General features: G+C 39.4%; 2 protein-coding genes across 2 annotated transcripts; both read right to left on the bottom strand.

The window, feature by feature from the left end:
• Positions 1-876: 876 nt before the first annotated feature.
• On the bottom strand, positions 877-1,818 carry LOC114623454 (olfactory receptor 5B3-like). The gene has a single exon (XM_028770125.1). It carries the CDS (start codon positions 1,813-1,815, stop codon positions 877-879), a length of 939 nt encoding a protein of 312 aa, XP_028625958.1. The 5' UTR covers positions 1,816-1,818.
• A 6,401-nt stretch (positions 1,819-8,219) lies between these two features.
• On the bottom strand, positions 8,220-9,269 carry LOC114623520 (olfactory receptor 5B3-like). Its single transcript, XM_028770194.1, has one exon. The coding sequence runs from the start codon at positions 9,245-9,247 to the stop codon at positions 8,312-8,314; it is 936 nt and encodes a 311-aa protein (XP_028626027.1). The 5' UTR covers positions 9,248-9,269; the 3' UTR covers positions 8,220-8,311.
• Between the last annotated feature and the right edge of the window lie 14,704 nt (positions 9,270-23,973).

Raw genomic sequence — 23,973 nt, forward strand, 5'->3', positions numbered from 1 at the left:
TCATAAATTTTCCTAAGTGTAGAAAACGAAAATGACAAAGAAGGAAGGACAGATAATGAAACTTACATCTCACTGATGTAGCTATCAGAGCAAGAGAGAATCATGACTTCTAGATCATCACAGAAAAAGTGATGGACCACATAATGATGTAATGTCACATAAATGATGGCATAGAGGCCCACCTGTAATACCAGCACTGACACCACAGAGCTGTATCTGTAATACCAGAACTCAGAAGATGGAGGTGGATCCCAGAGAAAAGATACTATCTAGACTAGCTGTTTTGCCAGGTTGTGTTCACTTGCCTGCTACAATAAATAATGTGGAGAACCATTGACAAAGAGGCCCAGCCTCCTGCTTCTATGTCTGTATCAGCATTCACACATATACCCTCACATATGAAAACATGCAAGTATACAAGCACACTCATCACACACAGATGCAAAAAAGCAAGAAGAACAAAAACACCTGTAGAGCAGTGTTCCTTTATGTTTAAATGTTTTTCTATCTATGAATGTATGCATGCCCATGTGTTCACAAGTAGATACTTTCTCTCATGGGCTTTTATTTTGCCTCTTACTTGGCATGTATGTTACTAGTAGCATGTAGAAACTGCTTGTACAAATGGTGAATAAATGGTCTGCGCCATGAATGTTTAGGAAAACATACCCAACACATACTAAACTTCATGTTAGTCATTCTAAAACAGATATTGCATTTACAACATTGTTTTAATTTTCTAAAAAGCAAACATTTGAAAAGATAAAGGTATTGATTCTTCTACTTAATATCAGTGTGACCTGAAATCTCACAATTTACCAAGGGAAGATGTGATAGGCATGGAACTGCATTACAGTGCACCATACAAAGTTAGACTCAAAATCCTAAGGAATATTTTGCTTTCTCCACAACTTTCTTGAATGCACTTTTCACCTCCTTGTTCCTCAGGCTATAGACCACAGGGTTCAGCATGGGGATGATCATGGTGTAGAACACAGACACAATTTTGTCAGTGTCCATGGAGTGGCTGGAGCTGGGTTGTAAGTACATGAAAATGAGAGTGCCATAGAAAATGGAGACAGCAGTGAAGTGAGAAACACAGGTGGACATAGCCTTCTGATATCCTGCAGCTGAGCGCATCTTGAAGATGGTGATGAAGATGAATATGTAAGATATCAAAATGACAAGGAGTGCAGAACAGATAACGAAGCTTGCTCCATATAGAAGGACCATCTCACTGATGTGTCTATCAGAGCAAGAGAGAATCATGACTGCTGGAACATCACAGAAAAAGTGATGGACCACATTGGACTTACAGAAGTAGAGTCTGAACGTATCCCCAGTGTGGATGGAGGAATTCAGGAAACCACCAGCGTAGCAGGCCACAGTCAGACATGCACACATAGTTGGAGTCATGGTGGTGGTATAATGCAGGGGTTTGCACACAGCTGCATAGCGATCATAGGCCATTGCAGCCAAGAGAAAATTTTCTGCTGTAGCAAAGACAACAAATAAGAACATCTGAGCAGCACAAGCATTGTAGGAAATGACTTGGTTTCCTACAAGAAGTCCAGCAACAACTGTTGGAGTAACAGCAGAGGAGTAAAAGATGTCCACCAGAGATAAGTTACCAAGAAAAATGTACATGGGAGTGTGAAGTCGAGAGTCCCAGAGAATCAGTACAAGCATCCCCAAGTTTCCAGCCATGTTGATGAAGTAGATGAGAGTGAACATGACAAAGAGTGGAGTTTGCAGTTCTGGGGCATTGGTCAGACCTAGAAGGATGAACTCTGTCACCTCTGTCCTGTTCTCCATCACTGTTATTTTGGAATCAGGAGTTGTCCTGTTGTAAATAGAAGTGAGAAGGCCATATTAAGTATAGATGAGATTACTAAGAAATTGATGTCTTCATACCAATGACAGGGATTAGTTCATAATAAAAAGTGTATAATAACAATATGTGCTTTAATTTTCTTTATAACCAGGCCCAGTGAGATGAGTCAGTGGTTAAAAGTAAATGCCACAAACCCTGATGACCTGAATTCGATACTCAGATCTTACAATGTGAAAGAAGAGAACTAATTCTCAAGAGATGTTTGCTGGCCTCTATGCATTGACTGAGGCACACACACCCATATACCTTATATACACACACACTCCCAGTGAAAATGAAAGATTACCTATAACTAAAGCATAAGCTTAATACATTTTTTGTCTAAAGTATTTCATCCAGTTGAGTGAATTATTTTTAGAGGATATCACTTCAGTTAACTTAATGAATTACTCAACATTTCTGAAGGTTGTAAATCAGCCAGTCAGTCACCTTTCCCCATCCCCATGCATTTACAGACTTCTCTGTGTTAATAAATGTGCAAGGGACTGCCCTCTAGACACTTCTACACATATATTCCCGTGTTTCTGATCAAATCTGAATAATGGGCACTTTCTCTTAGACTTCAGAACATCAGACACTAAGATTTATATATACAATCTGATAGAACTAACTTGCAAGCCGAGACAAAGTGATTATCAAGTCCAATAGTATAACCTAAGTTTAAATCAAGTTGCAATTAATAACTAATTATTAATAAATAATAATTAGTGTCTTTGCTGGATCACCTCAGTCTTGGGGTTTCTCCCAGTGAACTCAGGACAAAACATATAACAAGATTATTGGAGCAGAAGGAGCTTCTGTAAATGCAGAGACGATTATAACGAAGGTGGGCAGGATACCAGGCAGCACTGGGTAGAAAACACTTGGTTCTGGGGAGAATTGCATGTCAGCCTTACATTTGCAGCCTAAGAAACACTGCTCCTGGCTCAACTCTAAGCCATATTTTCTACATCTGCAAAATAAAGATGATAATATGTCGAGTGTTTAGATGTTATTGTCCAAATTAAATGAGAAAATCTACTGTCTAAGTGCACAAAGCACAGATGTTTAGCTGAGTTGCATGATTGCTCGCTATGGCATCATCATCATCGTTGTCGTCATCAACACCAGCACCACCCCCATAATAACCAGGTATCAGAATCAAACTCTGCCCTTCCTCAAATCCTAGAAAAGCTTATGGCAACATATAGGCCATTAATTGTGGATGAATGTTGAAGTCTAAATATCTCATTCCCTGATTTCCTTTTCATGCAGCCATTCCTGTGCATCTTTAGGTGGACCCGAGCCACTCATGCTCTGCCCACTGGGCTGATTGTTCTATGTAATCCATGTCAGCCACTCCTTTGTTTACTATTTCCTTGCATCTCTTTATTTCAGCTTGAATTCCTTTTCCTTCTTTTGCTTAGGGTTGTCCTAACTTGATTGGATCACAAACATCAGGAGTTGAAAGTTTGTGATTGTGAGCTATATTGAGATTCATAGCTTGTTTTAGTGAAAAAAATATACATTTGAAGTTTTTGTTTTAATCTTTTATAACATAAACACAGTATTTTAAAATAATTTTATTGGAATTTTAAGACCTTAAAAGTGTACCTACCTTTTATAAACTACAGCTTCTTAGATTTCTTTAGCCATTTCAGCATCTCACCTGACAAGCTTAGACAATAAGGCTTTATGTAAACCTTAACACACATGACCACTTTAAAATATACTTGGTGCAGTGAATACCACAAGAGCCATATGAAGAACCATATGTGTGAGTGCATATGTATGTAATTCTTCTTATATGTGAATTAAACATATTACCACATTTTGTTTACCATTTGTTGTTTTGAAATTACCCAATAGCTTAGTTTTTCACAACTAGTTCAAAGAGTGATGATTCTGTATCTAAGCAGTTTTATCCATACTAAAAAGCTGTCATTTTCACTCAAATGGATTATCTATGAATAAATATATGTGGTTAAATTTAAAAGGAGAGTATGGGATTTGAGTGGGGATCACTAAAATGAAGATTAATTATTTGTCTCATTAAGATATAATCATTTCTTTAGTTTAAAGAATGATCATTTTAGTTTGTATTTTTTAAATTTCCAGTGAGTTACCAACAGATAATAAATAAAATCAAATTAATGCCTGACCGGGCAGTGCATCATCTCTACTGTTTGCTCTAGAATTCTTAGAAAGTAGGACACTGATTATTTCATAAATACCATTCAGATCTTCATTGACAAAATTTTGATATTTGCAAGACAGAATTAACTTTGAGTTTTAAAAAAAGGTTCAAGACCTCAAACTCTGTGCTCAAATGACTCACAGTGATTCTGCTAATGCTTTCTGTGAACTTTACTTTTCACTAAAAGCAGATAGTGAATACAGAACCTTACCTTGCTCTTTGAACAAAAGTGACAGTCAGTTCTGAACAGAGTTTGCAATAAGAAATCCTCCCATGGAATAACACACAGGTATTATCACAGGGTCTCTCTGGCAGGGGATAATTAAATGGTGTACAGCTTTCTAGAGCAACAAAAATGCAGAAAAAAGACACTCAAACATAAAAAAGACACTCAAACATGTCCATCCATGAATTTACTGCAAACTCCCAGTGTCCTTAGAAGGGTCTCTTAACTTCCTCCTGGCCTGTAAAAGAAAGACTATAGCATTGCCTCTCTCATACAATCCACAGAGAGGTATCTGTAGAGTGTAAGTGAAGGAAGGTACAAAGGAAAGCTTAATAACTGGTCACTTCTCGGAGGTTGTTTAATATAGTTTTTGTCATGGTTGAAGATTCTTAGGAAAAATTTCAGTTTAGAAGTGTGTATGGGAAAATATTAACATTTAGATGGCTTAGTGATGACCAAACATGGTCACTTTGCCATCAAGCTCTTCTAAAGTGATTAACTTTAAAGGGCAGTGCACAAGACACATTATGGAGTCATTGAGCTCTCTGGGGTTGGTCCCATGAGGGAACCTGTAGGTCCTCATTGTACCTTCATAATGAAAAACCAAAGTCTCTCTGGGTCTAAGATAGATTGTTTAAATGTATTTGTATTATGTGTTATTTTCCTCTTTTCTCCAATTAATGTTAACTTATAATCACCAATATTTTAGTATAAGGCTTTTACAGTTTGGCAAAACTATATTCATGTTACCACTACTATGATCATCCTTCATTAACTTTTTCCAAGCTCTTGGAGGGTGAGCTATTCTTTTAGACCTTAAAAACACCAAACTTTTTTGTAGGTATAACTTTACCTTTGTGATAATGGCCAGTTGTGTTTCCATTCAATGAGATATTTCTATTCCATGATTTGTTTCTCATTAAGATGCCAATGAACAATTATGGAATTTCTTTATTTGTTTAATAAAGATGAATGAATTAATTCATGCATAGAAGACTGTAACTCTCAAATTTCTAAATAACTAGAAGAGGAAATCACAAATTGGAAAGGGTGAATTCAATACATAGCTGAGTTAAAGCCAGATATTAGCATAAGTTTGTGTCTAGGTTAACATCAACAGGATCATGAGATACAGAAATAAGTATAGCTGTGTGTACAGACATATAAATATGCATAGTAAATTAATTAGAGACCTTTGTATGTATTCACTTGACAAAAATTTCTCCTGATAAAGAACATGTGACTATAGCTCAGTAATGATGAATGTTCAATAGCTTTTTTAAAAAGATTCATTTATTTCATGTATATGTATATGAGTTTTATATATGAGTACAGTGTCACTATCTTCAGACACACCAGAAGAGAGCATCAGATCCCATTACAAATGGTTGTGAGCCACCATGTAGTTGCTGGGAACTGAACTCAGGATCTCTGTAAGGGCAGACAGTGTTTTTAACTGCTAAGCCATCTAACCAACCCCAATAGTTTTTCCTTATCTGCCAGTGGCAGACAGAAATCATCTTTAATTCCCCTTTTAAAAGTTAAAAAAAGATGAGATGAGTCACTTGAAAAGGAACTTTTAAAAAACAACCCAAGTAGTCTACAAATGGAGTCTACCATTTTTGAGTGAGGACACAGGGTAAAATGCAGCAACAGTGCAAACAATAGTCTTTACCTTTTCAAATACATTGTATGTCTAGTATAAAACCTTATAAAGTTTTATGCTATGTTTATCACTATTAGTGATCTAAACATTTTATTATACATCTGGACTGAATTTTATTAATTTATTTATTCATTTATGAGTAAATGAGTATGGAGCATCTACTATGGGTCAAAATTGTATTCAAGTTCAAAGCAGTAGTGTGTAATTAAAACAGATCAAACTAATGCTCTTACTTAGATTTAGATTCCAGCTGAGGTGCCAATTCCAGCTGAGGAACACTGTGAAGTCTGAGCAGAGTGGAGGGACAGTGTTCATGGGAAGGTAATGACTGTCTTATACGGGAGTTGTGGAACTCTCCCAAGAGGGCTAGCATCTGTTTAAGTAGAGAACTGTGTAGTGGGATATTTTTACCAAAAGTTGGAAGGAGCTAAAATGGGAGGAGTAAGAAGAGGAAGAGGAGGCATAAGGAGAGGAAGAGGACAAAGAAGAGGAAGAGTGAGGGGAGAGAGACAAGAGAGAGGGGAACATGGAAGCGGATGTGCACGTGTCTCTAGCAGTTAAAGGTAGTTGGTATATCTAGGTTGGGTATTGGGTTACACCCCTGATTGTGTGGGCATCTTGTTATTGAGCATTACCAAACATATAAAACCTTTGGATAATCTAAGCATTAAAGTCTCATTCCTACCAGGCCCATGTGGATGGTGGGATGGTCTGGGCTCAGCCAAGCATTGTGGAGACAATGTGGTAGATTGGCAGAGACATCTCCCATGCTGGCATCTCATGGGTGACAGGGCCGGTGTCTCTGACCACCTGAGTGGATGGCCCAAGCTGAGCAGCAGCAGTACAGCCACAGCCACTCTTGGCCTTAGGCCTAGGCTAGTCAGGAATATGGCGGCTGATTAAGAAAGGCCAGATTGAATGTCTCCATTTAAAATATCTCCCACAACACAACTGAATGTAGTGGAAGAAATGTCCATGCAGGAGCAGCAAGTTCAAACACCCTGAAGTAGGGACATGCTTGCAGCTGAGAAGAACATCAAGGGGACCAGTGTGAATGGGGTGAGGGGACAGATTGTGAGTGACAAAAGATGACGCAAATGCATTAATGATAAATGAGCATCACTGAGTACTCAGAAGCACTTGCAGAGATAGTACATGGAAAACATAAATCGCCAGGACACCTTTAAAGCAGTGCATATGGGATTAGTCACAGGCAAAGTGGATAAGTCCTTTGTTTTCACTCTATTTTCATGATACTCAGCATAATTTTACTTCTGAATCATATGAAGCAAAAATTAAGTCTCTATAAAATGACCTGGACACAAATAAATATCAGTTCATTTAAGGTACTTTATCTGGAAACCTCTCAGTAAAATGCCCAAAGAGAGTAAGCACATATTTAAACCTGTATTACTTGAAGCATCTGGAGTCATGCTTCAATTGAAGAAAAGTAAACATAAATTGATATTCTATTACCCAAACATGAGTTATTTAAATTACCTGAGGAAAAATGAATGGCGGATGTAGGGAGGTGATCTAGTGGATGAAATAAATATCATACAAACATGAAAACCAGAGTTGTGGATCCTCAGAACATTTATAAATGTTGGAAAAGTGTGAAGGTAGCCTATAATTCCAGAATTGGGGAGATGAAAACAAGAAATCACAAGAGAAAACTGACTAGCTACACCAGCTGATGGGAGAGATCTTGGTTTAATTGAAAGATCTATCCTCAATCAAAAAGGTAAACAACGAGTCATTAGGAGACTTCTAATTCACTTGTAGTTATCTGTATGCAAACACAGACACAAACAGACTTAAAAGCATATGTACTCAAACACATACAAACATCATGTGTGTGTGTGTGTGTGTGTGTGTGTGTGTGTGTGTGTGCATGCAGAGCATGGATCCATACACCTTCAAAAGAGAATATTAGCAGGATGCCATTGTACTCTGTGTATGGTTCTACATCCAAATGTCTGTGCCCATGTGTGTCACAAGCAGAAACTCTTCTCATGGGCTTTTCTTTGCCTCTTGTTTTAGATATGTATTACTCTTGGCATGTAAAAAATGCTTGTAGAAATGGTGATTAAAAAAAAAGAAATGGTGATTAAACAGTCTGACCCATGAGTGTTTAGAAAAACATACCCAACACATGCTAAACTTCATGTTAGCCATTCTAAAATTGCATTTACAACATTGTTTCTATTTTCCTAAAAGCAAACATTTGAAAAGATAAAAGTATTGATTCTTCTACTTAATATCAGTGTGAACTGAAGTCTCAGAAGTTACCTAGGGAAGATGTGATAGGCATGGAGCTGCGTTACAGTGCACCATACAAAGTTAGACTCAAAAACCTAAGGAACATTTTCCCTTCTCCACAAATTTCTTGAGTGCGCTTTTCACCTCCTTGTTCCTCAGGCTGTAGACCACAGGGTCCAGCATGGGGATGACCATGGTGTAGAACACAGGCACAGTGTCAGTGTCCATGGAGTGGCTGGAGCTGGGTTGCAAGTACATGAAAATAACAGTCCCATAAAAAATGGAGACAGTGATGAAATGAGAAACACAGGTGGACATAGCCTTCTGGTATCCTGCAGCTGAGCGCATCTTGAAAATGGTGATGAAGATGAATGCGTAGGATATCAAAATCAGTAGGAGTGCAGAACAGATAATGAAGCCTGCTCCATAAATGAGCACCATCTCACTAACATGTCTATCAGAGCAGGAGAGAGTTATGGCCGCTGGGACAACACAGAAAAAGTGATGAACTGAATAGGACCCACAAAAGAACAGCCTGAATGTATCTTCAGTGTGGATGGAGGAATTCAGGAAACCACCAATGTAGCAGGCCATGGTCAGACATATACACACAATTGGAGTCATGATGGTTGTATAATGCAGGGGTTTGCACACTGCTGCATAGCGATCATAGGCCATTGCAGCCAAAAGTAAATCTTCTGTAATGACAAAGGCTGAAAATGAGAACATCTGAGCAACACAAGCACTGTAGGTGACAAATATGTTTCCTACATGAAGTCCAGCCAAAACCGTTGGAGCCACAGCTGAGTAGTAAAATATGTCAATCAGAGACAGGTTAGCAAGGAAACAATACATGGAAGTGTGGAGTCGAGAGTCCAAGGGAACCAGAACAATCATTCCCAAGTTTCCAATCACATTGGTGAAATAGATAAGGCTGATTATGATAAACAGAGGGGCCCGAAATTCTGGTGCATTTGTTAGTCCTAGGAGGATGAAGCTTGTCTTCTCTGTCCTGTTCTCCATCAATGTTATTTGGGAATCAGGATATGCCCTGTGGGAAAAATAAGGAAGAAGAAAATTTCTAATGTAGAGAGGTTGACAAGATGTTGAAATGACTTTGTATCACTATCAAGAATTATTTTATTATAACAAAAACAATTCCAACAATTCTTAATGCTTAGAGCCAGTGAGATGTTGCACTGGCTAAAAGTACTTACTTCAATCTCAACTGACTTGAGTTCAGTCCTAAGGATCCACAGTAAAAGGAGGGAAGTAACACATGCACTTTGTCCTCAGATATCCCCATAAATGCTATATCATGCATCAAACACACACACACACACACATACACACACACACACCTTAATTATAGCAATAGCAATAATAAAAGTAATGCTAATTGTTATTGTTTGAGGCCAGGTCTCAGTTTTGGCCCCTCTGGTTGGCCTGAAACTTGTTAGGTAGGCCAGGCTTACCTGGAACTCCTTAAGATCTGTCAGCTTCTACTCAGGGATTAAAGGCATGTTCCATCATATCCATCAATGATTGAATTTTTGTAGATCAACCTTTGTAGAAATTCAGTCAATTGAATGAAGCATTGTCAAAGCTCACCATTCCAGTTTTTAAGTCTTACATTTTTGTGAACTAACGTTTTGAAAATTTAATAAATTTCAAGGCTTGTTTTTATGTATATGTCTATTTCTGTGTGTGGTTATATGCATGAGTGTGTTAGTACTTGTGAATTTCAGAGTCTTCAGTTCCCCTGGAGCTGGAGATATAGGTGATTGTGAACAACCTGATGTAGGTACTTGTGGGGAAAATTTAAAAAAGGCCGCCACAGCGGCGCAAGCTTGCGCCGCCGTGGCGGGTCCCACATCAGGGAGAGGGAGATCCTACGGTTCCAGCGGCCTGAGGGCCTTGGCGACGGCGGGCCCCAGTAACACGAGGAAGTCCTTGGTTCCAAAAAGGTTTATTGACATGACGGATAATAGATGGATCTAGGCGTACCCCCAAAAACTCAGGGCCGTCCCGAGTTATATAGGGAGGGAGAAAGGGGGAGGATTAGGGGAGGATCTGGGGGGAGGAATGTTTAATTTGCTCTGCCCTCTGGCCTCATTAGTATGTAAATCTCTAAGGCCTGAGGCCTATCGCCTGGGTGACTCTATGGAGATCTGTGACTGTTTTTCAGGATCTTAGGTGATGGGAGGGACCGAACTCCTGCCGGTTCTCATGAGGAATTCCACAGAGAATCTCGGGGTTCTAAGTACCTGCTCAACCATGACCCAGGATACCCTTATGCAGTCCCACATCTCCTCCCTTTATTTTTTTTTAAAAAAGGGGGGTCACTGTGAAAATTTTGGATGAGGAAGTCGAAAGAAAGCACTATGTAGGCCAGAGGTATTAGCATAATTATGTCACAGGGTAAAGGGGAGCAGGGTGGGGGGTAGGGAAGGTAAGGGATCATTGAATCGATTGAATTTATGTGTTACAGTTTGAGGGTAGTAATATCTGACTAATCTAGATAGACATTACGTTTTCTTCACTAACATGTAACTTTAGTTATTTGACTTTGGCAAAAGAGTTCATTTGTAGCTGGAAGGTCTGAATCTGTCCACAGGACTCAGCATCTCTGGATCATCTTGGCATGTGTCTCTGGATCTCAGCGTGTCTCTGGAATCTGTAATCAGGCGGTGTGGCTGTAGGAAGACAGCATGGCATCCTAGGCAGGTTCCAGGAGGCTCTATAAGTCTCTGTTGGACTTGTGGGAGCACCTGTAGAAAAATCACAACAGAGAAGCGGCACCCCAGCAGGGGGATGTCTGTAAAGAGGTAGCAAGCATTAGGTTACTTGGGATCAGGTATGTCATGGTGTGTCGTTGAGATCCTAGAAAGCAAAGGTGTTTGGAGAAATTTTAGTTTTAGAAGTCACCTTTGAGTCTGTTTTAGCTGACTGTGGAAGAAAATCATATTAATTATGTAGGCAGCAACAGTTTGTCTGTAAAAGGAAACTAGTTGTTAATTAATAGCTGAAAGATGTTGATCAGCTTCTTGATTTAACCTGTGGAAGTAAATTTAGATAACTTTCATATCTTGAAGAAATTTTAAAAGTTGAAAAAAAATTTTTGAGAATATATCATGAGTGAAAAGGAGACATTTAAACAAAAGCAAAAAATTTTGGGTTGAAAAGCACAAACACTGTTGTTCTAGACATTCCTGTTAGGGGAAAAGGCATTAATGGTAGATTTAGAAGTAGTGGAGGAAAGGCCTGTTTTGCCATGTGGTGGTTTGGGTTACCACCTGGATGTTCTAGCAGAGAGGCCAAGGAATTCCCCCTGTTGTTTTTCTTAGAGAAAAGAAAGGCTAGCTTTGAAGAAAGTTTAAAGCGAAAAACATAGAAGTTTGATAACAGAGTCAGAAGGAGTGAAAGGCTGTGTGAGACTGAGGTTGAGAAAGAAATTTTAAGTTAGACAAAGGCGAAGGGGCGCAGATGGAGTCTCAGACTCTCTCTGCTAACAGGCAAGCCAGCTGGGGTATAGCTGGTCGCAAATGACTTAGAAGGGGACTAGTGGGGAAGGGACAAACAGAGAGCCAGCTCTGTTTTACAGGCAAGTCAGCTGGGTTGTAACCAGCCGGCCGCAAATGGCGGGGAGTGGAGGAATTTTAGCGCGAAAAGTTAACCCCTGGGGGAGGGGCAAACCTCTTGGCAGGCAGAGCGGGAGATTTCTTGGGGGGAGGGGTAAAGAATGGCGATTAAGGGGTCTCCGCCATTTTGTAGCGAACACGTGGAGAAGAGGGAGAGAGGATAGAGAGCCGTCTAGTCTTAGGGACTAGGCTGTAGTTACTCACGGTTCCATGGAGAGGGTCTTGGCGGACGCCAGCGGGGGATACTCTTGGAGCTGGCTTTGTCCGGATCCTCTACCACCTGTAGGGAACGATGTAGGCCCATGCGTGGGCACGCGCGGGCGTGAATCTCTGTTGTGTTGTGTGTCCGTGTGTCTGCCGTGACACGGGATCTTGGCTGAGTTTATTCCCTGCGACACCAGGCGAGCGCGGCGGGGCCCCGCCCAGCATGGGGAATTTTCACTCAGGTTCTACGGGGATGTAGAGCTCTTGGGGCACGTGGGCTCACGTCGGACAACCCACTGCCGAGAAAATGAAAGGGGTTGGGGATCCCCTGTGCTCTGGGGCAGCCAGGGACCGATTGGTCTCAAGCCCTTGGCTCGGAGGGCTGAGACGGGGGGCATGTGGGCTCACGTCAGACAGCCCACAGCCGAGAAGAGGGATGGGGAAGAAGAAAGAGGCCCTAGCAGCACCCGTGGGAGAGACTGTACTTGCTTAGCAGACTCGGCGGCCTGGCCAGCTTGTTTGGAGATGTGGGTCCTCGTGGCTGGAACGCAGAGATCTTCTAAGTGAGCGATTAAGCAGTTGTAGCTTTAGTCAGCATGGGAGAAGCGCAGAATCTTCACTGAGTCGATTTCTCACAGCACCGGACAAGGCGGCGGGAAGCTCGGCTGCGTTCTGTAGCAGACTGGGGTGGCTCAGTCGTTGAAGTCTGTGGGTGTCTGTGCTCCACGTTGGATGCGCCAGGTACTGACATCAGAACTCACATGCTCTACAAGAGCAGTGTGTAGTCTTTATGGCTGGGCTGTTTCTCCAGCACAATTTTGACATTTTAACAGATTATCCAATGTGTCACTTCTGAACTGTATCTTTTCTTATCCTCAGGCACTGGCATACTTCTGTGTGTGCAATGTACCATGGACTACCCTATGGACGTGCTTGCATGTATTTTCCCTGATTTCTCAGCACATTTAAATAGTAGGTTCTTTTTCTTAGATGACAGAATGTCAGTGGACAAGTATTTCAATTTTGTTAAAAAATACACTAATTTTCAAATGAAACTTTGGTCCCAGACAAAATTGTTATCAATAGTGTAACTAAGTTTAGATCAAGTTGCAATTTATAATTAGCCATTCTCCTTGATGGATCACCTCAGTCTTAGGCTTCTCCCTGTGAGCTCATTGCGAAACATATTTCCAACAGATCTAGTGAGATGATTGAAACAGAAGGAGCTTCTATAAATGCAGAAACTATTCTAATGGAGGAATCCAGGATACCAGGCAGCATCAAGTAGAAAACTTTGATTCTGGGGAGAACTGTATGTCAGCCTTACCTTTGCAGCCTAAGAAACACTGGCCCTTGCTTAACTCTCTTAAGACAGATTTTCTACATGTACAAAATAAAGGTGATAATGTGTTCAGTGTTGAGATATTGCTGTCTTAAGTAAAACGGGTACATCTATTTTCTAAGTGCACAAAACACTATATCTAGCCAAGTTTCATGATTGCTAGCTGTGTCTTCACCATCGTCATCATCATCATCATCATCACTACCACCACCACCACCACTAGGTATTAGAATGGAATTCTGCCCTTAAGATCTGAGGTAAGTTTGTGGCAACATGTAAGGTATCTGACATGGATAAGTGTTGAAGTCTGTCAATCTCATTCCCCAAGTTTTTATACACACACATTCCTGTAGGTTTTTATGTGACACCCAGTTACTCATATTCTGTTCATCTAATTGTTTTATGTATTCCATGTGGGCCACTCTTTTGTTTAAGCTCTTCTTGTGAATCTATATTTCAGCCTGAGTTCATTCTTTCTTGTGCTTATGTCTGCCATGACTTGATTGAAACGCAAACGTCATCAAAAATTGAAAGTTCATAGATTGTGAGCTATATTTAAATTCACAAACTGTTTTTATAAAAAAAATCTGTGTCTGCAGTTTTTGTTTGAATCTTTTCTAAGGTAACACAATACTTTGTAATGCTTTTATTTGAATGTCAAGCTCGTAGATGTGTATCTCTCCTCTAACAAGTATGGCTTCCTATTATTCATCTCCTACACCTTTTAGTGGCTCACCTAACACGTCTAGCTCTGGAGAGCTACATGTAAGACTAACAGTGCAATCACTTTCTGAATATATCAGGGGATATAACATATAATAAGGAATTGGTATAAAGGTGACTTGTGAGTATGTAAGTAGGCTTGTATATGCACAAAACTTTTATTCCTTATTTACCATGAAGGCAGTTGATTATTATGAAATTAAGTAACATTTCCATTGCTGTTTCAAAGTGCCAAGATTCAATATGAAAATCGCTTTCATCATAATTGCTTTTGTTTATATGGATGGTCTATGAAAAAAATGAGTGAGAGAAGTGAGAAATAAAGCTATGCTGTTTAGGAAAATCTTTTCAAAGTTAAAACGGAGGTCAGGTCTTTTGCTTATTCATGTGTAATCCTTTTTAGATAGAAATATAATCATTTTATGTTCCTCATTTATCTCCAATGTGGAGTTGGTACTGGAGAGATGGCTCAGTGTTTAAGAGCACTCAGTACTCTTGCAAGTGACCCAAATGCAAATCCCAGCGCCTACATTGCAGTTCATAGTCATTTTTAACTCCAGTTCCAAGTGGGACCAATGGCTTTCCTAGCTTTGACCAGAACTGCTCACCTGCAGTGCATGGATATACATACAAGCAAACTACCCATATACATAAAAATAAATAAGTCTCCAATGAAACAGATAACAAAATCAATTGAACACCTGATGAGGAAGTACCTTATCTTTCTGTTTATTCTAGGATTCTTAGAAAGCAGGACATTGGTATTTCATAATCACTATGCAGCTCTTGAGTGACAAAAATAGATTTAACTCTGCATTTTAGAAAAGGATTTAAGTCCTTGAACTCTGTGCTCAAATGTCTCACAGTGGTTCTACTAATGCTACTTTTGTATGAGCTGTACTTTTCACTACAAGCAGATGGTGAATACAGAAAATTACCTTGCTCCTTGAACAAGGGTGACAGTCAGTTCTGAATGGAATGTTTGCAATGAGAAGTCCTTTCATGGAGTAATAGCTGGCTTATCAGAGGTGCTTTCTGACAGGGGATAAGCAAAAGGTGCTGAGATTTCCAACGCACCAAAAATCAACAACAACAACATCACAGAAAAAGACACTAAAACTGGCCAGCTATGAGATTACTGTCCATTTTTCTATCTTTTCAGGGCATTCTTACTTTCTCCTTCCTTGTAAAGGAAAGATTATAACATTGCCCCTGCTGTGTAATCCACAGTTTTGTGTCTGTAGAGTACAAATAGAGGAAAATGCGTAGAATAGCTCTCAAACTGGTCACTTTTCTGAGGTTCTTCAGTATCGGTTTCTAATCTTGGGTATTTTTCTCAACCATATTTGTAGATTCCTAGGAAATCTCTAGATCAGAAGGTCAATGTGTATGCATGAATGTCAACATTCAGATGACTGAATGATGACCAAAGGTGGCCAGTGTGCAATCTGGTCCTGGTCTGTTAAATTAATGTTGGACTTCAGAGAACAATGCATGTGAACCAGCTTGGCATTATGGATTCTTTGAACTCTCTGGAGATGTTCCCCATGAGGATATCTGTAGGTCCTCCTTCCAGCTTCCTAAGAAAGAAACAAACTCCCAGCTGGTACCAAGCTAGAGGATTTAAGTGTGTCTATGTCTAAGCATGATTGCGTCATCTATTATTTTTCTTTCTTTCCTAATTAGTATATAAATAATAAACAGCCCAACTTTTTAAGTATAAAGAGTATACAATTTGGTGAGAGGTATATTCATATTACCCTACCATGACTATCCTTACATGTTTTCAAAGTGGTCATGCTCTTCCACCTGCTGGGTCTGAAAAACACTAAACTCTTTTTGTCCACACAATTTAATCTTTGTTACAATGGCTTTACCCACACTCTAGAATATGTAACCATTTGATTCAGTGCTTTCATTTAGAATGTTATATTTGAAGTCTGTTTATATTTTTCCTTAGTTATAAAACAGGTTTTTTAAATGAAGTTATACTTCATAATTTAAATTTGTATATCATTTCTTCCTTTAAGCAGTTAAGGAACCTTTGTGCTATTTTCAGTGTGTGTGTGTGTGTGTGTGTGTGTGTGTGTGTATTTTGAGTCACAGACTCTCTATAGCTGAGATCATCCTTATTCTTCTGAGTACTTGAACTACAGACACAAATCACCTTTCTTACCTGTTTTTTATCTGCTGATTGTGAATGATTTTACATTTCCTTAAAGCTTTCTTTAAAAATGAATACAGATACTACTAGGAAATGCTTCTTTTCTCATTTTATGAAGTCAGAATTTCCTGATACCAACTCCAATAAAAAATATCAGGGAAATAAGATTGGACATCTTTCTTTAATATGCATTTAGCAACACAAAACTATAAAAATAAATTTATCAGTGCTTAAACACGGTTTCTGTGTTAATTTGAATGATAATGGTCCCTATAAGCTCCTATATTTTAATGCTTCGTCACCATGTAGCGAAAATGTTTGGAAAGGATTAGGAGATATGACCTTGTTGGAGAAGGTATGTCACTGGGAGTGGGCATTGAGGTTTCAAAAGCCCAACCTCTCAGCTACTGCTTCAGCACCATATCTGTCTGCTTCCTACCATGATGATCAGAGACTAACCCTATAAAATTATAAGTCTTCAATTAAATGTTTTCTTTTATGAGACTTGCCTTGGTTGTGGTGTCTCTTCACAGCAATAAAACAGTGACTAAGACTGTTACAAATCACCAATTTGTATTCCAACAATGTAAAAGTCAGCTATGTAACAATATAAATTAATATAATATAGAGAGCTGATACAAAGGCTCAATATATATACAGCAGAGGACTGCCTGGTCTGGCCTCATTGAGAGAAGATGCACCTAAACCTCAAGAGACCTGAAGCCCCAGGGAGCAGGGAGGCCTGGTGGGGTGGAGGAGGTTGATGTCATCCTCTTGGAGAAGAAGAAGAAGGAATGGATGAGAAACTGTCAGAAGGCAGACCAGGAGGGGGATAATTATTGGACTGTAAAAAAATGATTAAAGATAACTTAAAGAAAAGAAAAAAATACAATAAATTTATTAAGGCATGATTGATATAAGCTATGTAAATATTTTCTTAAGATAAAGTTAGTCAACAGAGTTGGTCTGCTCCTGTGGAAATACTGAATCCTCAGCCATCCTAGAGGAACCACTGCACTCAGAGCAGCCTAGGAGCTACTGCACTCAGAGCAGCAGACACCAAGGTGGTTTGCACTTGGGAGACATCGTATCTGGAGCCATCCTAGAGGAACCACTGCACCCAGAGTAGAAGGATTTCCAGATCCAAGAGGTGACCTGAGTCCCAGGAGTTCTTCCAAGCAGGAGATTAGGATCATAAGACCACAGAGACATCTGGAATCTGAGGAGCTCTGCCACAAGCAAGATAACTGGAAATAGAGACTCCAGTCTTACACAGTGAGGACAGGTAACACTAGAGTTAACCAGATGGCGAAAGGCAAGCACAAGAATATAAGCAACAAAAACCAAAGTTTCTTGGCATCATCAGTACCCAGTTCTCCCAATATAGCAAGCCCTGGACACCCCATCACACCAGAAAAGCAGGATTCAGAATTAAAATCACTTCTCATGATGATGATAGAGGATTATAAGAAGGACATAAGTAACTCCCTTAAAGAAATACAGGAGAGTACAAGTAAACAGGTAGAAGCCCTTAAAGAGGAATCACAGAAATCCCTTAAAGAAATGTAAGAAAACACAAAGAAGGAATTAAACAAAAACATTCAGGATCTGAAACTGGAAATAGAAACAATAAAGAAAGCTCAAAGGGAGAAAACCATGGAGTTAGAAAACCTAAGAAAGAGATCAGGAGACATAGACGCAAGCATCACCAACTGAATACAAGAGACAGAAGAGAGAATCTCAAATGCAGAAGATACGGTGGAAAATATTGACACAGTTGTCAAAGAAAATGCAAAATGCAAAAAACTCCTAACTCAAAACATCCAGGAAATCCAGGACACAATGAGAAGACCAAACCTAAGGATAATAGGTATAGATGAGAATGAAGATTCCCAACTTAAAGGGCCAGTAAATATCTTCAGCAAAATTATTGAGGAAAACTTCCCTAACCTAAAGAACAAGATGCCCATAAACATACAAGAAGCCTACAGAACACCAAATAGACTAGACCAGAAAAGAAATACCTCCCGTCACATAATAATCAAAACATCAGATGCACAAAACGAAGAAAAAATACTAAAAGCAGTAAGGGAAAAAGGTCAAGTAACATATAAAGGCAGACCTATAAGAATTACACCAGATTTCTCACCAGAGACTATAAAAGCCAGAAGAGCCTGGACTGACATCATACAGACCCTAAGAGAACACAATTGCCAGCCCAGATTACTATACCCAGCAAAACTCTCAATAACTATAGACAGTGAAACCAAGATATTCCATGACAAAACCAAATTTGCACAATATCTTCCAACAAACCTAGCACTTCAAAGGGTAAGTGATGGAAAACACCAACACAAGGAGGGAAACTACAACCTAGAAAAAGCAAGGAAGTAATCTTCCAACCACCCCAAAAGAAGATAACTATACAAACATAATTCTACCTCTAATAACAAAAATAACAGGAAGCCACAATCATTTTTCCTTAATATCTCTTAACATCAGTGGTCTCAATTCCCCAATAAAAAGACGCAGACTATCAGACTGGATACACAAACAAGACCCAGAATTTTGCTGCATACAAGAAATGCACCTCAGTGACAAAGACAGACACTGCCTCAGAATAAAAGGGTGGTGGAAAACAATTTTCCAAGCCAATGGTCCCAAGAAACAAGCTGGAGTAGCCATTCTAAGATCAAATAAAATCGACTACCACCCAAAATTAATCAAAAAAGATAAGGAAGGACACTTCTTACTCAACAAAGGAAAAATCTACCAAGGTGAACTCTCAATTCTGAACATCTATGCTCCAAATGCAAGGGCACCTACATACATGAAAGAAACTTTACTAAAGCTCAAAACAAACATTATGCCTCACACAATAATAGTTGGGGATTTCAACACCCCACTCTCAGCAATGGACAGATCATGGAAACAGAAACTAAACCGAGACACATTGACATTAACAGAAGTTATGAACCAAATGGACTTAACAGACATCTATAGAGCATTTCATCCTAAAACAAAAGAATATACATTTTTCTCAGAACCTCATGGTACCTTCTCCAAAATAGACCATATAATTGGTCACAAAACAGGCCTCTACAGATACAAAAAGACTGAAATAATCCCTTGCATCTTATCAGATCACCACGGACTAAGACTGGTCTTTAATAATGACAACACCAATGGAAAACCCACACAAACATGGAAGCGGAACAACTCTCTACTCAATGATGACTTGGTCAAGGAAGAAATAAAGAAAGAAATTAAAGACTTTTTAGAATTCAATGAAAATGAGGACACATCATACCAAAACTTGTGGGACTCCATGAAGGCAGTGCTAAGAGGAAAACTCATAGCTCTAAGTGCCTACAAATAGAAACTGGAGAGCAAACACTAACAACTTGATTGCACAACTAAAAGCTCTAGAACAAAAAGAAGCAAATACACCCAGGAGGAGTAGAAGGCAGGAAATAATTAAACTCAGGGCTGAAATCAACCAAATAGAAACAGAAAGAACAATACAAAATGTCAACAAAACCAGGAGCTGGTTCTTTGAGAAAATCAAGATAGATAAACCGTTAGCCAGATTAACCAGAGGGCACAGAGACAGTATCCAAATTAATAAAATCAGAACTGAAAAGGGAGACATAACAACAGAAACTGAAGAAATTCAAAAAATCATCAGATCCTACTACAAAGGCCTATACTCAACAAAACTGGAAAACCTGGATGAAATGGACAACTTCCTAGACAGATACCAGGTACCAAAGTTAAATCAGGAGCAGATAAACCATCTAAATAGTCCCATAACCCCTAAGGAAATAGCAGCAGTCATTAAAAGTCTCCCCACTAAAAAAAGCCCAGGACCAGATGGTTTTAGTGCTGAATTCTATCAGACCTTCAAGGAAGACCTAATGCCAAGCCTCTTCAAACTATTACAAAAATAGACACAGAAGGAACACTACCCAGTTCGTTCTATGAAGCTACAATTACACTCATAACCAAACCCCACAAAGACCCGACAATGAAAGAGAACTTCAGACCAATCTCCCTTATGAACATTGATGCAAAAATACTCAATAAAATTCTAGCAAACCAAATCCAAGAACACATCAAAACAATCATCCATCACGATCAAGTAGGTTTTATCCCAGGAATGCAGGGATGGTTCAATATTCAGAAATCCATCAATGTTATCCACTATATAAACAAACTTAAAGAAAAAAACCACATGATCATCTCACTAGATGCTGAGAAAGCATTTGACAGAATTCAACATCCCTTCATGATAAAAGTCTTGAAAAGATCAGGAATTCAAGGCCCCTACCTAAACATAGTAAAAGCAATTTACAGCAAACCAGTAGCCAACATCAAACTAAATGGAGAGAAACTTGAAGCAATCCCACTAAGATCAGGGACTAGACAAGGCTGCCTACTCTCCCCCTACCTATTCAATATAGTACTGGAAGTCCTAGCCAGAGCAATTAGACAACAAAAAGAAGTCAAAGGGATACAAACAGGAATGGAAGAAGTCAAAATATCACTATTTGCAGATGATATGATAGTATACTTAAGTGACCCCAAAACTTCCACCAGAGAACTCCTAAACCTGATAAACAACTTCAGCAAAGTGGCTGGTTATAAAATCAACTCAAACAAATCAGTAGCCTTCCTCTACATGAAAATAAACAGACTGAAAAAGAAATTAGGGAAACGACACCCTTCACAATAGTTGCAAATAATATAAAATACCTTGGTGTGAATCTAACCAAGCAAGTGAAAGTCTTATATGACAAGAACTTCAAGTCCCTGAAGAAAGAAATTGAAGAAGATCTCAGAAGATGGAAAGATCTCCCATGCTCATGGATTGGCAGGATTAATATAATAAAAATGGCCATCTTGCCAAAAGCAATCTACAGATTCAATGCAATTCACATTAAAATCCCAACTCAATTCTTCACAGAGTTAGAAAAGGAAATTCTCAAATTCATTTGGAATAACAAAAAACCCAGGATAGCAAAAACTATTCTCAACAATAAAAGAACTTCTGGAGGAATCATCATCCCTAACCTCAAGCTGTACTACAGAGCAATAGTGATAAAAACTACTTGGTATTGGTACAGAGACAGGCAGGAAGATAAATGGAATAGAATTGAAGACCCAGAAATGAACCCACACACCTATGGTCACTTGATCTTTGACAAAGGAGCAAAAACTATCCTGTGGGAAAAGGACAGCATTTTCAACAAATGGTGTTGGTTCAACTGGAGGACAACATGTAGAAGAATGAAAATTGATCCATTCTTATCTCCTTGTACAAAGCTTAAGTCTAAGTGGATAAAGGACCTCCACATAAAATCAGATACACTGAAACTAATAGAAGAGAAGGTGGCGAAGAACCTTGAATACTTGGGCACAGGGGAAAAGTTCCTGAACAGAACATCAATGCCATATGGTCTAAGATCAAGAATTTACAAATGGGACTTCATAAAATTGCAAAGTTTCTGTAAGGCAAAGGACACTCTCAGTAGGACAAAACGACAACCAAGACATTGGGAAAAGATCTTTACCAATCCTATATCTGATAGAGGGCTAATATCCAATATATACAAAGAACTCAAGAAATTACACTCCAGACAACCAAATAACCCTATTAAAAAATGGGATATAGAGCTTAACAAAGAATTTTCAACGGAGGAAACTCAAATGGCCGAGAAACACCTAAAGAAATGTTCAGTATCCTTAGTCGTCAGTGAAACACAAATCAAAACAACCCTGAGATTCCACTTCACAACAGTCAGAATGGCTAAGATTAAAAACTCAGGTGATAGTAGATCCTGTCGAGGGTGTGGAGAAAGAGGAACACTCCTCCATTGTTGGTGGGACTGCAAGATGGTGCAACCACTTTGGAAATCAGTCTGGCGGTTCCTCAGAAAATTGGACATAGCACTACCTGAGGATCCAGCTATACCACTCCTAGGCATATACCCAGAAGATGCTCCAACATATAACAAGGACATATGCTCAACTATGTTAATAGCAGCCTTATTTATAATAGCCAGGAGCTGGAAAGAACCCAGATGTCCTTCAACTGAGGAATGGATTCAAAAAATGTGGTATATTTACACAATGGAGTATTAGCTACTAAAAACAATGAATTCGAGAGTTTCCTAGGTAAATGTATGGAACTAGAAATTATCATCCTGAGTGAAGTAAGCCAATCACAAAAGAACAGACATGGTATTCACTCACTGATTATTGGATATTAGCCCAGAACCTTGAAATGCCCAAGATGCAACTCACAGGCCACATGAAGCTCATGAAGAAGGAAGACCAAGTGGGGATGATTCGGTCCTTCTTAGAAGGAGCAACAAAATACTCAAGGGAGCAAATATGGAGACATAGTGAGGGACAGAAACTGAAGGAGGGGCCATCTGAAGACCATTCCACCTGAGTATCTATCCCATGTGCAGTCACCAAAGGTAGATGCTGATGTGGAAGTCAGGAAGTGCATGCTGATAAGGGCCTGATATGGATGTCTCCTCAGAGGACTTCAAGAGTCTGACATATTCAGAGGCAGATGCTCACAACTAGCCATTGAACTGATACTGGGGTTCCCAATGGAGGAGTTAGAATGAAGGCCATTGGAACTGAAAGGGTTTGTGGCCCCATGAGGAGAGCAACAATACCAACCAACCACAGCTCCCAGGGTCTAAACCACCAGCCTGGGAGCACTTAGGGAGGGATCCAGGGCTTCAGCTGAATATGTAAGAGTGGAGGGCCCTGCTGGGCATAGGTGGAAGAAGAGATCCTTGACCTTGTGAAGGCTGGACAGCCCAGGGGTTGGGAATTTTGAGGGTGGGGATGTGGGAGTGGAGGGGTAGGCAGGGGTTACATCCGCAGAGAAGAAGGAGGAGGGGTGAGGGGATAGGGGGTTCCTGGGTGGGTGGGGGATGGGGTAAGTGGACAACATATGAAATGTAATTAAAACATCCAATAAAAAAAGAAAGAAAAAAAAACATAAAGTTGGTCAGTCAGCTAGTAATAAAATTAAATTTCACAAATTATAAATCAATTATTAAATCTCATAGTTAATGTTACACTCAAGAGAGACCTTGGGTCCACGGAAAGTGCAGAATGTGCTGTTACCCACTGATCCATCTCTCTAGCTCCATTTGGAAAGTTTAATGGATTATCCAGTGTGACATTTATGAAACTCATAAGAGGGATAGGAAGACAGCTTGTTGTGTAAGTCTACCCACAAGACAAGCTCTTTTGTTTTCATCTGTTCTGCTCAAAACTGTTCCAGAAGCATCTATCCAGAGCAAGTCATCAAAAAAATCAATTAAAAGACACAATTAAGAAGGATGAAGTGCCAGGTGGATTTCTGAGTTTGAAGCCAGCCTGGTCTGCAGAGTGAGTTCCAGGACAGCCAGGGCTATACAGAGAAACCCTGTCTCAGAAAACAAAACAAAACAAAGCAAAACAATTAAGGAGGATGAAATTAATTAAAAGCTACTCTTAGATGACATGATATTTTTCCTCCTTTTTTATAGTTTTAGAATTTCATGTCCTGTGTTTTCATCAAATCCACTCCATTCTCTGATCACTGATTCTTCTCCTGCCTCCTCTAACACTTTCTCTTTCCCCTCTCAACATCACATGCTTGTTT

The sequence above is a fragment of the Grammomys surdaster genome, unplaced genomic scaffold (assembly GCF_004785775.1).
Source record: "Grammomys surdaster isolate TR1022 unplaced genomic scaffold, NIH_TR_1.0 198, whole genome shotgun sequence".
NCBI classification, from domain to species: domain Eukaryota; kingdom Metazoa; phylum Chordata; class Mammalia; order Rodentia; family Muridae; genus Grammomys; species Grammomys surdaster.

Bases quoted from the DNA above. Each gene is read 5' to 3' on its own strand.
- LOC114623454 (XM_028770125.1), bottom strand. From the start codon at position 1,815: ATGGAGAACAGGACAGAGGTGACAGAGTTCATCCTTCTAGGTCTGACC.
- LOC114623520 (XM_028770194.1), bottom strand. From the start codon at position 9,247: ATGGAGAACAGGACAGAGAAGACAAGCTTCATCCTCCTAGGACTAACA.